Source organism: Indicator indicator, chromosome 14, assembly GCF_027791375.1.
Source record: "Indicator indicator isolate 239-I01 chromosome 14, UM_Iind_1.1, whole genome shotgun sequence".
Classification (NCBI taxonomy): domain Eukaryota; kingdom Metazoa; phylum Chordata; class Aves; order Piciformes; family Indicatoridae; genus Indicator; species Indicator indicator.
The window spans coordinates 27132293-27149323 of record NC_072023.1 but is presented as its reverse complement, the minus strand read 5'-3'; the positions used below and the strand labels follow the sequence as shown (position 1 = coordinate 27149323).

At 45.2% G+C, this 17031-nt stretch overlaps 1 protein-coding gene across 1 annotated transcript; it reads right to left on the bottom strand.

The window, feature by feature from the left end:
• Positions 1-1633: 1633 nt before the first annotated feature.
• On the bottom strand, positions 1634-15985 carry USP18 (ubiquitin specific peptidase 18). The gene is made up of 10 exons (XM_054386748.1): positions 15817-15985; positions 14246-14342; positions 12036-12181; positions 10066-10145; positions 9090-9236; positions 7526-7621; positions 6328-6498; positions 5250-5381; positions 4752-4801; positions 1634-1682 (listed from the first exon to the last, which is right to left on the bottom strand). The coding sequence occupies exons 1-10, from the start codon at positions 15983-15985 to the stop codon at positions 1634-1636; spliced, it is 1137 nt and encodes a 378-aa protein (XP_054242723.1).
• Positions 15986-17031: the final 1046 nt, after the last annotated feature.

Sequence of the window (17031 nt, the reverse complement as noted above, 5' to 3'; positions counted from 1 at the left end):
TGCCCCCTGCCACTGCTGCATGAGATACACCTCTGGTGTCCTGGGTGCCCACCCACAGGGGTGGACACAGGAAACAACGTATTTCTACCCATAAGTCCTGCACCCTATAAGGCCATCTGCAAAGTCATTCTCTTCCTCTTTCTTCCCTCTCTGCTCCCACGGGAGATGTCCTCTCTTATCGGGTAATGCCGGGGGAGTATCCTCAAGGCCTCTTAGGCCTGTCTAGGCCTAATGCCAGGAGGAGAATGGAGGGGGAGGCAGTCTCAGACCTGGCCAGCCTGAGACTTGCCTAGCAGCGGGAGGGGGAAGAAAGAGCCCTGGGGGGTTTGGGTTTACCCTCAGGTGGGAAGAAGGGAAGGATTGGGAAGCCTCTGGGAATTCTGTGAGGGGTTCTGTACGCTTTGGGATACTCTTTGTCACTATGCTTTGTGGTTTGTAGTTCTCTGTAGCTTCACCAATTGCTTTTCCGTTTAAACTTTCCATCACTCTCCAATCCGTTTGTGTGAGTCTCATTCTTTTGTCCCTTTCGGGGCAAGAGAGGATCTGTGTCTGGCCCCAAACCAGCACACCACCCTTCCCTTTGTAGCTCTAGACCTTCCCTTCAGCTGTGCAGTCTTGCCACAGGAGCACAAGCTGAACCAACAGCACACAGTGACAGAACTCAACAGGAAAACTAAAAATCACTCACTGTATGGAATTGTTCTCTCCCCTGCTTGAGGAGCATTTCCACTTCATGGGCAAAGAAGGAAGGGAGAAAACAAGTACAGCTGAAGAGTACTAAGGGATAAATCCCAAAAGCTCAAGCACATAAAGGCACCTCACTTTTCCTCTCCATTGTCTGGACTGTATTGTGCAAAGTCACAAGCTAGCTTCAGAATCTCTGTTGCTTTGAGTGTTTTCCTCCAGACAGGAAAGAAAGTGCATAGAAATGCCTGATAAGCACACCAAAAAAATAGCCATCTGCATAAACACATACAAACTGATCTTGCAAACCAGAACTACTACACTAGTGCTCCTGATTTCAAAGCACTTCTTCACATTGCCACCAACTTTTAAACATGTCTCAACCCCTGCAGAGGGAAGGTTTTAAGGAGGGAGCACCACTGCTGCATGTGTCATGAGGGTACTTGTTCCAGCTGTTTCTCAAGGCTTCTGGGGGCCCCTGCCTATCTTGCCAGCATCTAACATGATGCTAAAAGGGCAGAGTAACTCTCAAGTCTTATGTTCTTACTAGCTAGGTATGGCTATCACACCTCCCCAGCCATACCATGTGCCTCCCTGGAACATCACACAGGCTTTGAGGCCAAACTTTCTGTAGACCAGAATCTGCAGCATTAAAGAAACTGCTAAGTCATCAGAAACAAGGACTAACTTCATCATCTTTTAAGAGTAAATTGATATATAGAGTCAAAAAATACACAGAAGAAAAAATTTCAAGGTGCAACAGTTCTTAGCTCCTTTCTCTAGCTAAGGTTCTCCTGTTTTTCATAAATAAATGTGAAGGCAGAGGTCACTGACTGAGTGCAGAATGTCCTTCTGTGGAATATTTGTACACTTCCACCCTAGAGCAGAGGTGCTGAGCTCCATGGACAACACACAGCTTCCCTTGACATTCCGATAGTCCTGGGTGAGGCTACTGAGGACGTTTCTTCATGTAAATCAAGAGATAGGCTGTTTCTCCCCTGTGGAAGCAAAGAGAGAGCAAAACAAGATGTATGGCTGAAGATCTAGGTTGCAAATAACATCCCAGGTTTGCTCCTATCAGCTTTTTGAGGTTTAAGTTAACCAAACTGGCTCTCCCTGTTCCTGAGGCAGCACATAAAGCTGACTCCCTGGCAGAGCTACAGGAGGGATTGCCTCCCTCCATGGCTCACTTTATGATACATCAAAATCAAAAGCAGGGAGGAATCCTGACTGACACATCTAACTTCAGTTAGGATATAGGGTCCAAGTGGCAATCATGAGTAACACCACCACTCCTGCAGCCCCATGTAGCCCCTGCTACAGGCCACCTGACCAGCAGAACCAAGCAGATGAGGCCCTCCACAGGCAAATAGAAGCGGCTTCCAGGTCACAAGCCCTGGTCCTCATGGGGGATTTCAACCACCCTGACATCTGCTGCAGGGACAACACAGCAAGGCACCAGCAATCCAGGATGTTCCTGGATTGCATAGATGACAACTTCCTCCTCCAAATGGTAGAGGAACCACCAAGAAAAGGTGCTATGCTGGACCTTGTTCTCACCACCAGGGAAGGGCTGGTAACCAATGTGAGGCTCAGAGACAGCCTTGGCTGCAGTGACCATGAAGCAGTTGAATTTAAGATCCTCAGGGCAGCCAGGAGGACATATTCTAAGCTTATGACCCTAGACTTTAGGCATGCAGACTTCGATCACTTCAGGGATCTGCTGGCCAAAGTGTCGTGGGACAGAGCCCTAGAGGGAAGAGGGGCCCAGGACAGCTGGTCAATATTCAAGGACCACCTCCTCTGTGTCCAGGAGCAATGTATACCAACAAAGAGAAAAGCAGGGAAGAATGCTAGGAGGCCTGCCTGGATGAGCAAGGAGCTGCTGGACACACTATCACTTAAAAGGGAGCTCTACAAGGAGTGGAGGAAAGGACAGCTGGAATGGGGGGATATAAGGAAGCTGCCTGAGCAGCAAGAGACCTGGTTAGGAAAGCCAAAGCACAGCTTGAATTGAATCTAGCCAGGGAGGTTAAAGGGAACACTAAGAATTTCTACAGGTATATTAATGGTAAAAAGAAGCCTAGGGAAGGTGTGGGCCCCCTCAGAAAGGAAACAGGTGAAATGGTCACAAGTGACCTGGAAAAGGCTGAGGTTCTCAAGGACTTCTTTACCTCAGTCTTCACTGCAAGGGCCTCCAGCCACACTCCTGGAATAGTCATGGAAGCTAATGGCAAGAACCAGAAGGAAGAACTGCCCATCATAAGTGAAGATCAGGTTGGTGATCACCTGAAGAACCTGAAAGTGTTCAAGTCCATGGGACCCGACGGGATACAGCCACAGGTACTGAGAGACCTGGCAGAGGAGGTTGCTAAACCTCTCTCTATTATATTCCAAAAGTCCTGGCAGTCTGGGGAAGTCCCCACTGACTGGAAAAGGGGAAACATTACTCCCATTTTCAAAAAGGTGAAGAAGGAAGAACCAGGGAACTACAGGCCAGGCAGTCTCACCTCTGTGCCCAGTAAGATCATGGAGCAGATTCTCCTGGAGGCACTACTGAGACAGAAGAATAGTGAAGTGGTGATTTGGGACAGTCAGCATGGGTTTACCAAGGGCAAATCCTGCCTGACAAACCTGGTGGCCTTCTATGAACAGGTCACAACATTAATAGATGAGGGGAGAGCAACTGATGTCATTGACCTGGACCTGAGCAAAGCCTTCCACACTGTCCCACACCACATCCTGGTCTTTAAACCGGTGACACATGGGTTTGATGGGTGGACCATGAGATGGATAAAGAACTGGCTTGATGGCCACACCCAAAGAGTGGCTGTCAATGACTCCATGTCCCAGTGGAGGCCAGGGACAAGTGGAATCCTTCAGGGCTCAGTCCTGGGATCAGTCTTGTTCAACATCTTTGTTGGTGCCATGGACAGGGGCATTGAGTGCACCCTCAGCAAGTTTGCTGATGACACCAAGCTGTGTGGTGCAGCAGACAGGCTGGAGGGAAGGGATCCATCCAGAGGGACCTGGACAGGCTGGAGAGGTGGACACAAGCCAACCTCAGGAGGTTCAACAAGACCAAGTGCAAGGTCCTGCAGCTGGGTCGAGGCAATCCCAAGCACAAATCCAAGTTGGGCAGGGAATGGCTGGAGAGCAGTCCTGAGGAGAGGGACTTGGAGGTGATGGTGGATGAGAAGCTCAACAGGAGCTGTCAATGTGCACTTGCAGCCCAGAAAGCCAACCAGAGCCTGGGCTGCAGCAAGAGAAGTGTGGCCAGCAGGGCCAGGGAGGTGATTCTCCCGCTCTGCTCTGCTCTGGTGAGACCCCACCTGGAGTACTGCATCCAGTTCTGGAGCCTCTATTACAAGAAGGATGTGGACATGCTGGAAGGTGTCCAGAGAAGGGCCACCAGGATGAGCAGAGGGCTGGAGCACCTCTCCTATGAGGAGAGACTGAGAGAGTTGGGGTTGTTCAGTCTGGAGAAGAGAAGGCTCTGAGGTGAGCTTCTTGTGGCCTTCCAGTATCTGAAGGGGGCTACAAGAAAGCTGGCGAGGGACTTTTTAGGCTATCAGGTAGTGATAGGACTAGAGGGAATGGAATAAAGCTGGAAGTGGGGAGATTCAGGCTGGACATGAGGAAGAAGTTCTTCCCCATGAGAGTGGTGAGAGCCTGGAATGGGTTGTCCAGGGAGATGGTTGAGGCCCCATCCCTGGAGGTGTTTAAGGCTCTGGATGAGGCTCTGGCCAGCCTGATGTAGTGTGAGGTGTCCCTGGCCATGGCAGGGGGGTTGGAACTGGATGATCCTTGTGGTCCCTTCCAACCCTGACTGATTCTATGATTCTATGATTTGTGACGACTCAGTGACCCTGCAGGCTCCTGGTACAGTCATATACCATATACATTCACATCAGAGTAATCAGAACACAGGGAGGTCTCTGCTACTCTCCTGCATCCCCAGTACATCCCAGGCAATATGCAGTTCAAACCCTTTGCCTTCCCTCTCTTTGCAACCCTCATTCCAAACCCCAGGGCAGTATTAGGCAGTATTAGGTGTGTTTGCTTACCAGTGGAGTTTGGAATGCCCATAGGTGCATTTAACATCATCCCATGATACCTAGAGAAGAAAAACACATAAAAGGAGGCTGGTAAAAACTCTTAGGAGATGTACACACTGTGATACCAGCACAGCAGTTCTGCTGTGGACTAAGTGGTACTTCCAGGAATTAAACATCTTTTAAGAAATTGGTTTATTGTTTTTTTTTACCCTGCAATGAGAATCAGTTCCTCAGCATCTTCTGAACACATACATTAAACAGATCTAGAGTACATAAAGTAGGATACACAGCAAATGGCTGCTTCTATGAATGGCAAACCAGAACCTGAGGCCTTGTTTGGGACAGAAGCTAGAGCTGCTTTGCCCTTAGCTCAGAGTGTGCTGCCGCAGAGGAAGGAGGAAAGCTCTGCTGCCTCAGTTTTCTGTCCTGGTTCTCTTTAATCAGCAGTCAGACTGAGTGAGGTCTGGAGTGGCCAGGGAACTACAAAAGAAGGGTTTGTCTCCTCACCTGGCAAACGTGAGAATCGTTGAAACAGTACCATTTACATTCTGTGAGACTTCGGATGTAGGCACAGTAGTGTCCAAAACTGGTTGATCCTGAGTGAGCAACCACAGCAAAAATCTCATACTTCCAGGCAGCCTGGGAAGAGCCACAAAGAGCAACATTCAGTGCAGCAGTTCTCATTTGCCATTGGCTGAAGAGAGGCAGCAGCCAGGACAGCAAAAGGGTGTGATTCGTAAGTAAAAGGCAGAAAGATTAGATCAGCCTTGAGGATCCTCTTTTTCACTTCTAGAGTTTTGCCTGCCACCTGTGGACTGGCAGCCTGCCAGCAGATCACAGGAATGTGAAAAGGGCAGTAGGACAGCAAAGGGGCAGAAAAGAAGTTAGCTGTAGCCAACACTGCACCAGCTGAGGCTTCATCATTGCCACACTTTCCCTTGTTATTTAGGGGTTCCCTTGTTTAGAAGGCGAATAGATCCAGGGTGTGGCAGATCACTCTCAACTTCTTGGCAAAGCTGTTGTCTCCCTGCTAACCTCAACTCTGTGGGAAACAACCCTGCATGGGTAACATGCCAGGAATGGAGTTCCCTTGTCTTGGACTGGTGACCTCTGCAAAGCAGAGGGTCTGCTGCTCACTCTTGCCCTGAAGGCTGAACCAACGGACAGAAGATGCCTCTAAGACACTGTTTGCAATGTCTGGATTTGGTCACCCAAAGGAGCTGTGTTTTCATCTTTAGTATATTTAGAAATGGAAGAAAAAGGTTATGCTAAGAAGTCTAGGGAAAAGAATAAAGGATTGGGGTGAGATGTTTTGTATAGCCTGGGTTTTATCCTTATGGCAGAAAGCTCCAGTTACACTGCCTTTGGTGATTTAATCTGAGAAGAGGAAGTTGAATAATGCCTGAACCAGTTAAAAACCATGGGAAATGAGACAACACTCAGCACAGATAAAGCCCAAGATGTACATTTTTAAGGCAGGTGCTTTGACCTGAGGCAAGTATTGGGATGGCCACAACTTTTTATGAGACCTACACAGAGGGAAGAAGATCTGCTCCTTTTAAATGGGTCATCAGGAGTGTCTCACCTTTTCCTTGTCATCTGCTTGGCACTGGTTTTCTGTCAAGACTGCACTGAAATCAAGGTCTTCTGGGAATGGCAGATAGTGACTAAGCTTGTGGATGTAGGCTGCTTTTTCAAAGCAGAAGCGCTTTAGGTGCATGGTCAGAATCTGAGGCAGATGGACTAGCTTCATGCTCTGTAAAGCAACAAATCACACAGCTGAAAACTAAGGAGCAAACTTTGGGGAGGTGTGATGGAAACAGCCTTTGTCACCCAGTGAATGTAAGATGGAGAACACCCAGTGCTACAGGGAATGACTGCCAGTTCCATCAGACAGCAGATGCCACACTTTTGTAGCTCACCAACATACATGAAACACATATGTAATGCAGCTGTGGTAACTAGGTTTCTCAGCTGCAGCATAATCAGCACCCAGCTGTAGGTGTTTCAAGGGCTGCTTTGTTTCTCATCTGCTTTCTTAAGCCTAGATTGGTAGCACTAAGTAACCGAGGAGAGGCAACTCAATTTCCTTGTGACACATGGCCACTAGAGCTCAGTGCAGAATGCCAAGCTGACAGCTCATTCCTTCCAGCACTGCTTTTGTTGATAATGCTGCTGCTGAAGGCATATGGATGTGCTGTGGTATTTGACAATGCCTAATGGGGTAAACATTGTAGAAAGTTCCCTCCAAGCCTTAAGCTGAGGCAGTTTCCCTCACCTCTTTCTTCAAGGCACTTGCCCCTTCATGAAACAGCTAATTCATTGGCTGGCAGAGACCAATATTGTAAAAAACGGGGAGCCCAGTGGAGAGCAGAGAAGAAAGGAAATCACTCCACAGTATCCTGCTTTTATGGGCATGCACAGCTCCCTGAACACAATCTTGTTTACTCCTGGAGTTATTCAGCAGTGTAAAGCCTCACAGTGAAAACACAACATAGACCAACAGAAGCTCTTCTGCTACTACAAAAATGCCACATCCCTTGGTGACTTATATTAAAACCTATGGAAGCATTTTTGTGTTGCTACAGCTGCATCTGCAGCAGGGGACTTTCTAAGAGGAAAGATGCATATGATTTATACGTACCTGACAATGCTGTGCTGACAAATCTCTGACTTGCTGATCTCCTCTTAAACTGGTATGGTTGAGTCCTTTCCCCACCCTTCCCAGTCCTAAAGGGAGTTCAGAGTACAAGAGACCTATGGGGAAATCATTCTTTGATTACCTGCAGAAAAGGTGTTTTCCTTCCACACTGTTCACAGAAACACATATTTTGATCAGTCAACTCTTCTGGATGGAAAAAGCATTGCAGACAGTCCTCCTAAGAAAACAGAGATGTATTTCAACTGAAGTTCAATATGAGCTGCCAGTGTACACCTGTAGTCCAGAAAGCCAACTGTATCCTGGGCTGCATCAAGAGAAGTGTGGCCAGCAGGGCAAGGGAGGTGATTCTCCCCCTCTACTCCGCTCTGGTGAGACCCCACCTGGAGTACTGCATCCAGTTCTGGAGCCTCTATTACAAGAAGGATCTGGAAGTGCTGGAATGTGTCCAGAGAAGGGCCATGAGGATGAGCAGAGGGCTGGAGCTCCTCTGCTATGAGGACAGACTGAAAGAGTTGGGGCTGTTCAGTCTGGAGAAGAGAAGGCTCCAGGGAGACCTTATTGTGGCTTTCCAGTATCTGAAGGAGACTACAAGAAAGCTGGGGAGGGACTTTTGAGGGTGTCAGGGAGTGATAGGACTAAGGGGAATGGATCCAAGCTAGAAGAGGGGAGATTTATATCAAACATTAGGATGAAGTTCTTCCCCATGAGGGTGGTGAGTCACTGGAACAGGTTGCCCAGCGAGGTGGTGGAAGCTCCATCCCTGGAGGTTTTTAAGGCCAGGCTGGATGTGGCTCTGAGCAACCTAATCTAGTGGAAAGTGTCCCTGCCCGTGGCAGGGGCGTTGGAACTGGAGGATCCTTGTGGTCCCTTCCAACCCTGACAATTCTATGATTCTATGAACTCCTTCAAGGTAGATTTCTATTTCTACTTTGTTTCACAGAGTACATGCAAACAGCAAAGCTGCAGAAGGCACATTTGTTCAAAGGACAGAAGATTGCCTAGCAGCCTAAAAAAAAGTACCCTATTTTTCCTTGCTGCTGCAGTCGTTCCATTAGTTGAAAAAAACAGAGTCTCACATTTTCTACCAAAAAAAAATTGTTGGCTCATTAATGTCTTTTTTACCCCCTTCAAAACCTTCATAGAGGTTTTGGAAGAGGTTTCTTCAGGCTGAAACAAGGAAATAAGGGAAATAAGGTCCAATGGTCCACTTTCACCTGAAAAATCCACTATTTGTGACAGCACTTACACAGCCACCATCAAACAGCAGCACTGATTTAACAGTAAAAGAACACTGCACTGGGCAAACAGAACTTGTGATGCCTGACCAGACACACTGTCTAGTGCACTGTGGTATCTAAGGTCAAACAGGTACACGTAACTGTGTAGTATGACTGTTTAAGTCTTACAGACTATGCAAGTAACACTCTTTTCAGAAAGGTGATTCAAGAGCTTTGATTTCCATCCCCAACATGAAACAATTTTTTTTTGAGAAATTTAGCACCCCCTCAAAACAAAGAAGAAATATGAATGAGAGAAGATTATCTCAAAATCTAAGACACCCTGCCAAGATTCTTGTAGGGATTCTAGATGTGTCCCAGGAGACTACAGTGGTACAAGGAAAAGGCTCCCACAGTGAACAGAGGGGGATCTTCTTCCTGAGGAAACAGTGCTGCCACTGAGCTTACCAGAGACTTCAGCATGTGCGAATTGGAATCCAGCACTGAGAGTGGGAGGGTTAACATGCTGCTATTCCTTTTTGTTTCAGAAGAGCATTTCTGACAGGCCAGGTGTTCCTGTATACATATAGTGTACAAATCATTCAGCTCTTCAACCTGGAGAGGTAAAAAAAACCAACAACATTTAAAAAAAAGACAAAACAAGAACACATCTGAGGTATTTCCCTCTGTGGGTGCAAAAGCCTATGTGGACACATTACTTCACAGAATGTTACTACTTTAAGGCTTGAACCCAGATCTGATGTTGACTTAAATGGACAGGATGCTTCCCACCATTTAAAGGAGAACAACTCCTTCCCTCACCTCCTAGCAGAAAGGAAAGACACAGTCTATAACAAGTTCAGTTATACAAGTTCAGGCAGTTAAACATCTGCTTGGGTGCAGCATTTTACTGTTTTGTTTGTACCTGCAACAGGAACCTGTCTCCTGCATGAATAAAATTATGACAGTGGGTTGAGGAACAGTCACTCTTCTGCTACCTTACCCAGCTCCCCTGGGAGGAGCTGTCATGTACCTAACTTATTAACAGTGACTAATTATAATTAAATGCACAGGGCTAACTTTGAAGAACAGAGGAGCTGTGTCAAAACACACCAATAAATGCTTACAGAAATACAGAGAAAAAAGAAATGCAAGTTCAACATTGTAAAAAGATCCATCTCTTTGTTATTAATCAGCTCTCCCATCAGAATGGAATGAGTAAAAGTAGGATGAACAAATATTAACAGTGATTAAAAATACTGAAGCCTATGAAATCAAGATTTCTTCTCCCCTTTGAAAGATGCAGGGAAAATTTCAAATGGGGGATCATTTCAAGTTTCATTTAGGACAACTGCCAATGAACAGGATTCCTCTTCAAGAAGCAGAGGAGGTCACCGTGACATGGGTCAAGGAAGCTGGTGTTTATTTCAGTGACCACCCTTACCAGCTCTGGCTTTTTCATCTGCTTCTTTATCAAGTTCCAGAGAGTCAGAAAGAGCTGGGCAGCATCATGCTGCACAAACACTAGACAAACAGAAAACACAACTTCAGTCAGTATTATGAACCATGCCAAGCATAGATCTCTCACAGATCGCAAAGGGAGCTTTACTGTCCCCTTCATTAGATGGAGACTCATAGTCTTTTGCTCCCTTGCCACTCCCTTCCAGGGAGAGAGCTTACACTGGAGACAGCTGCAATGTCTCCATGTGATCTAAGCAGGCAGTGGGATAAGATGAGAGGGCATGAGTGCCTCATTGTACAATCCAGTGCAAAAGTCATGTCCTTGTCACAGGAGGCAGGACTAAGTGTATTCCCAACACCTACTGGAGGAGAGGGCTCAGCTGTCTCACTGAGAGTTGCATTTATTTGAATCCTTATTAGAAACAATACATAGAAGATTCTCTTCTCCTTTTAACCACTTCTTGTCTTCCCTATCCCCTTGATAAGGCTTTAACACTCCCAAGTGTTGAGATAACAGTGATAGGGAGGCCTGTCCACACATCTCATCCACAGAATAGGGCAAACTCCTTCACCCCCTCCCAGGACAAAGCTTACAGTTTCAGCATAAGAAGCCAAAGATGATGTAGTAACATATGGCTTTCCACTCTGGCTAAACTGTATACTGAGAAATCTAAGATGGTGAGATATATCTCAATGTACAGCTTGCTTAGAATGGCCCAGCAAAAAAAACACTTCAACATTGAATTGAAAAAAAAAAAAAACACCAAAACCGGAAACAAACAAAAAACTACAAAAAAGACCAAACCAAAACAATACAAAAAACCCAACCTCACACCCTTGAAGGTGAAGAACCAATGTTCTTCTCAGTTCATGATGAACTCATGATTTAGGAACTGGCCAAAATCAGAGTTTAGCAATATCAGGATATTTCTGGACTACCTCTACACTTGATCATAGGTAAAACAAGTTTTGTGGAGCAATCCAACACTCTGAGGTGGAAGGGATCTCAATTTCCCTGCAAGACTGGAAGTACTGACCTCAGATGGGTTCTAGTAAGATTACAGACATTCCTAACTAAATGAGGCTCAGAAAATGTACCTTTTCTCACATCTAGTGGCACATGTGTGATCCAGGTAAAGCACCACTTGCTAGGATATAGGTCTTTATGGACCACACCCGAATTTTAAAGTAGAAGAACAAAGTGGGAAACTGTTAAGCTTTACAAACCCACTTTAGACATCTCTCTTGAATTGGAAGACAGAGGGAAGAGTGCAGAGCCCTTTTTGGGGGATGATGCAAATAGAAATATTCAGGTTATTTCATGTTCCTCTTTTAATATACATCCAGGCTGGCTACCATCTGTCTCTTTCAGTGCTGTCCTGTTGTGGATTTCATATGCTAAAGATCAGGACATTTAGATACACTGGGTGTATCTGTACATATAAACAGGCCTGCAACATCCCATTGTCACTGGTCACCCATGAATTAACAATCTCTCTCTTTTGGGACCCCACCCAGCTGGGAGGTTAAACCAGCAAATTCTTCTTTCTGCCCTTACAAGGAACAGGAAGAATACAGTGTCTGTCCCTGGGCATCTGGGTGAACAGATTCCACACCATCCCTTCTTTGTAAGAAATAGAAGCTGTTTCACTATTATCATGCCAGTAGAGCAAGATAAATCAAGCTCTGTCCTGCACAGCCCTTTCCCCTACCCAGTATTAGTGGCTGAGCCTTCTGGATAGCCTTCCCACTTGGCAGCAAGGATACTTGGCAAGGACTTTTTTCCCCTCTTCACAAGTAAGACACAGCATCTCACTCACAACTGGGAGGCAGCTATAAAGAATCATTTCCGATTCTCTGGATGAGATGTCAGCAGCTGCACTGCTTGTGAGTGCTTCATAATTAACATCCCTGGTCTGCAGACAGAGGTGGGCATGAGGTGGCACTGCTTACATTTCACTCTGTGTATTGAAAGACAGGAAGCTAAGGCTTTGGGGTAAACAGCGTTCTGCTTGCCACACTGCATCTTCTCCAAAAGCAGGAGCATTTGGTATGGGACATTCCTCCTCTTCTGCTCATCATCTGGTGGCACTGTGATCCTACAAAGGGAAGAAGCAACGTGAATGGTAATCAGGCACTACAATGGAGAAACATTAGACATCACTCCTAAAGGAGCAGAGGCGGGTAGCAGAGACAGCAGCTCAAAGGGAACTAAAATGTGCATGTTTTCAGACAAGGAAGGAAAAAGGGGAAGCAGACACCTCCACTAGTTCATGCCACAGTGCAAGCCACATTCCTAAAGAGGCCACAATTTTAAGTTGATCTGTCCCTGAACAAGAGGCAAACCAAGCAGGACCTGAAGTGCTTTCTGGGCTCTATAAACAACATTAGTTACAGCCAATTTCAGAAGGCAAGAAGCCATGAACAACTCTTTCTAAACATACCCTCAAAATTTCATGGGCAGGTATATGATAATGTTTGTATTTCATCTATATGACAGCTGGAAAGCTCTTTATCCTCCCTAAATTTATTGCAGTCCACAGGGTTTTCTAAGTCTTTCTTCAAATGACAACACCAACCTACTGTCTACATTATTTAGCTTTGACCATTTATGACACTTCTCATCTCTGCATGTTTGTACCTTGCCTTCTTCCCCCTCTGCACACTTGTGAGTGTGTAAGAAATTTGGAGAAAGGAGAACTGAATAGAAATGATCCACTTAGATGACTACAACTGCAGTGAACTGGACACAAATAAAACCAGGTATTGGTGTGGTTGGTATGAAAGCAAAAGATCAAATCTTCCTCACAAACAAGGATAGAGCACAGTCAAGTAAAACAAAATAACAAGTAAAACAAAATAACAATAGATATTCACTATCTGCAACAACACTTTCTCTTCTCTGTCAGGTGCTAGCTGGGACAGTCAGAGGTCAGAGGCTATGAATCACAGTACATTTACATGCTTAAAGCTATAAAATCAATAGTTCATATGGTTACACATCCTTTAGTTAAAGCGGCCTATGAATATGCCTGGAATAAATCACATCCTCTTAGAGACATGTAAGTCGAAGACTCCATTAGAGGATCACAGGATGTTACCACATTTTACAACTAAGCAGTCACTGGGAAGCATGTGCCATGGGCTGCAATGGTGGACTTGGAACCAGGTGTAGTAGGTCAGCATAGAAATAAACCTGGAAAATGGAGAAGAGTTTCCTCTTCTTAATATCAGCTTGGTGTGCCACCAGTCTCCACTGGTTCAAAGCACAGGATCATAGGATGCTAGGGGTTGAAAAGGAACTCTGGAGATCTTGAAATCCAAGCCCCCTGCCAGAGCAGGACGATGGAATCCAGCACAGGTCACACAGGAACACATCCAGGCAGGGCTGGAAAGTCACCAGAGGAGACACCACAACCTCTCTGAGCAGCCTGTTCCAGTGCTCTGTGACCCTCACAGTAAAGTTCTTCCTCATGTTGAGGGGGAACTTCCTGTGTTGTAGTTTCCATCCATTGCCTCTTGTCATATCACAGGGCACAAGTAAGCAGAGGCTGTTCCTTCCTTCCTGACCCCCAACTCCCAGATATTTATAGACATTGATTAGATCTCCTCTCAGTCTTCTCACTCTCCAGACTAAACAGCCCCAGGTTTCTTAGCCTTTCCTCACCAGGCAGTGCTCCAGTCCCTTCATCCCGTACCCTTGTAGCCCTCCCTTGGACTCTCTCAAGTAGATTCCTGTCCCTGTTGGACTGAGGAGCCCAGAACTGGATGCAGTATTCCTGGTGGGTCCTCACCAGGGCAGAGTAGAAGGGGAGAAGAACCTCCCTGCCTCTGCTGGACACACTCCTCTTAACGCACCCCAGGATCCCATTAGCTTTCTTGGACACAAGGGCACACTGGTGTCCCAAGACTGATCTTACCAGTGTGCAAAGGGCACGTGAATCAGAGATGTCCAGAAAGCCAGAACACTGCAACTCTTACCTCTGCAGGCATTATTCTGTATATGACAGACACAAGGCAAATGCTTAATGAGCTGTAAGCACCTTGCTAGCACGTTGATGATGTAAACCTTCAAATGTACATCCCAGATTAAAAAAAAACAAGGAGTGGAGACAATATAGCCACAATGGAAGTAGCTCAGGTAGTTCAAACAAAAGTGGTACCTTCGAAGTATCCCTGTGAAGCACGTATTCATGAGGAACACCTGGAGCAGAGAGTTCAGACAACAGCTCAGCCCAATGTTGTACAGTCCAACAGCTCCTGTAGGCACACAAAAAGAAGAAGTGATGCCTGGAGACAGGTACAAGAAAAGAAAGTGAAAATGATTTCTAAGTCACTAAGTCCTCTTGTACATATTCAGCCATTCTGCATACAGGCTTAGCATCCTGGGGAGACCTCAGGATGTGTTTAATCTATTCTTATGTTCCTCAAGCAGACAGCTTTTTTTTTTTTTTTTGCTTGGAAAAAGATAGGAAAAATCCAAGTAAGCCTGTATTATGATAGTCTCCCAGTTCCTTCATTTTCAGTCCTCACATATCAGGCCAAAACCTTCCAGAGCCTTCCAGAAACCTCCACCCCACTCAGCCTCAGCAGGCCCAAGAGCAGCCAAGCTGCACTCCCCCCACTAGACTCAGGCCTACTGCAGGCTTTCCCAGGCCCTGTGGCATAGCTGGAAATGCCCTGCCAGCCAAGGCCAAGAAAAAACCTCTCCCCACAAACCATAAGATAACAGCACATGTGTCCTGACCAGAGAGAAGAGATTTGTGTCTGTACACTCCCTTAAATAGAGAAATACAGGAAAATTGAATTAGATTGACAGATTACAACATCCTGGGACAAACTGCCCACCTCCCTGGGACTCTCCAGCCTCTGGAGGACTTTTCTTTATGGTTATACCAATTAACTCTTGATTTTCCTTAACCTACAATACTTAAACATAAAATAAATAAAATAATTGGAAAAAAAGAAGAGAGAAATCAGAGGCTGCCTGTATGAGGAGGTTTATTCAGCCTTTTACACAGCCAGGCCTAGTAACAAGAAGAGTTACATTAGCTGTTCACCACACAGGCTTCAAGTTTCCCCTTCAACTTACCTCTAGTATTCTTTGTCTCGGTTTCAAAGAAAAGAACTAGCCTGAGAGAAGTGGAAAAGGCAAGTCACAGGTGTTCACACTGCATCTAAAAAGTCGTCATACTCTGTGTCCCAAAGCAGTATAAATAACTGCAGTCACAAATTAAAAGTTCTTCTTCTAAAGTCATCACCAGAAGGAGAGAAGGCATGGAATGGAAACTCAGAAAAGCTCTGGAATGCATACAGTCAGTGGTAAAGGTGGGCTGTAGCTGGGATAGAACAATATATGCACCTGAAATGTTGATCACAGCTTTGAGAGGCAAATCTAGTGATACAGCCCAAGAACTAGGGCCTACAACATAATTTGGCAAATCCAGAAGCAATGCTGGCTGTGTTTGGAAAGAGACAGGGTCAGCATCTAGGTCTTTTTGGATGCAACGGCAAATTTGAGGACTTAAAACAGGTTAAAAGCACTGAGATGCTCATGTAATGCCTTCTCAAAAGCCCTAAAATGGTCACTTGGCAGGTCAAAATAAGAATTATATGTACATTCCTCAACAAAAAGGTAAAGACCAGGAGAAAATTAAGCCTAAGGACAGAGCATGGAACAGTAGGCATTAGAAACAGAAAGCATGAGAGTGAAGAACAGACAAAGCATTATTACCATTTTTTAAGTCTGCCACACCAAAGACTGATGATAGCTTCTCTACTTTGGCCTTTGCTTCTTCATCTTTCTCTGTATTATTTTGTACTACTTCTTCTGCCTCCATGGTCTTGCTTAGTGCTACCTCTAGCTTCTTGCCTCCTTCTTGACGTCCACTTCTTTGTCCCATCAATGATATTACACAAAGACAGAAGGGCTGCAGAAAGACACAGAAAGGTCAGATAGAAGAGGGACCACCCAGAAACATAGGATTTGTCTTTGTATTTAGTATTTTCATTATGAAGAGGCTGGAATGTCAATAAAGTCAGTAAGATGACTGCAATGGGATTCGGTACATTTGAATTAATATGAGTAGTGTAGATGTGCAAGCCATTGGCAAGGTCTGAATAATAAACAAATAAACCTTCAGATCCACAGAAAGAGCTCCACCTGGCCTGAGGACTCCAGATATCCCTGCTCAGGATGATCTGGTAAACAATCATAAAAATTACCCATGTGGCAGATGCTGCCAAACTCCTCTGTTTTGTTAGACTAATGTTTTACCACTCAAAGCATCCCAAGTATTCCAAAGGGCAAATTTCACCTTCTCTGCTCTCTTAAACTGAAAAGCATTTTGTTCGTTTTCTGTACTGGGCTCCCTGCATTGTTTTTATGAACCTTACTCACAGCTCTGCTGTGGCACTTTGGACTTTCATTTTTAAAGGCATCTATGCACCTACATAGCAGTTTCTTTTTATGCTCTCTTCAAGCAATTCCAGGGCAGAGTAACTGAGAAAGAGAACCATTATAATGCCTTGACTTTTCTGAGAGTATTGAGTAACAGTCTCTTATGACTCAGCTCTTTAAATGAAAGTTGGGGGGTTTTAATCACCAAACTAAAGCAAAGTAAAAATACACGATCAAAATAATACGACAAACGTTTGAATTCTGTTATGTAAAATACTAAACTTTTTTAAAGCCCACCTCCAACAGGGAGGCAGAATCAGGAAGAAAGGATATGTTTAGGGAAGCATTTCACAGGGGAAAAAAGAACCCCAAAGCAAACACTCACTAATTATTACTTTACCAATATAAAAGAGCACATAAAATTAACCTGAGGCCAGGTGCTGAAAGAATGAAGAAAATCTACAAAGAAAGGGAAATAAGCAAAATAATCCTTGTTCTGCCTTTCACCAAAAAAAAAAAAGGAAAATGTTTGCTTTAAAATCATGTTAA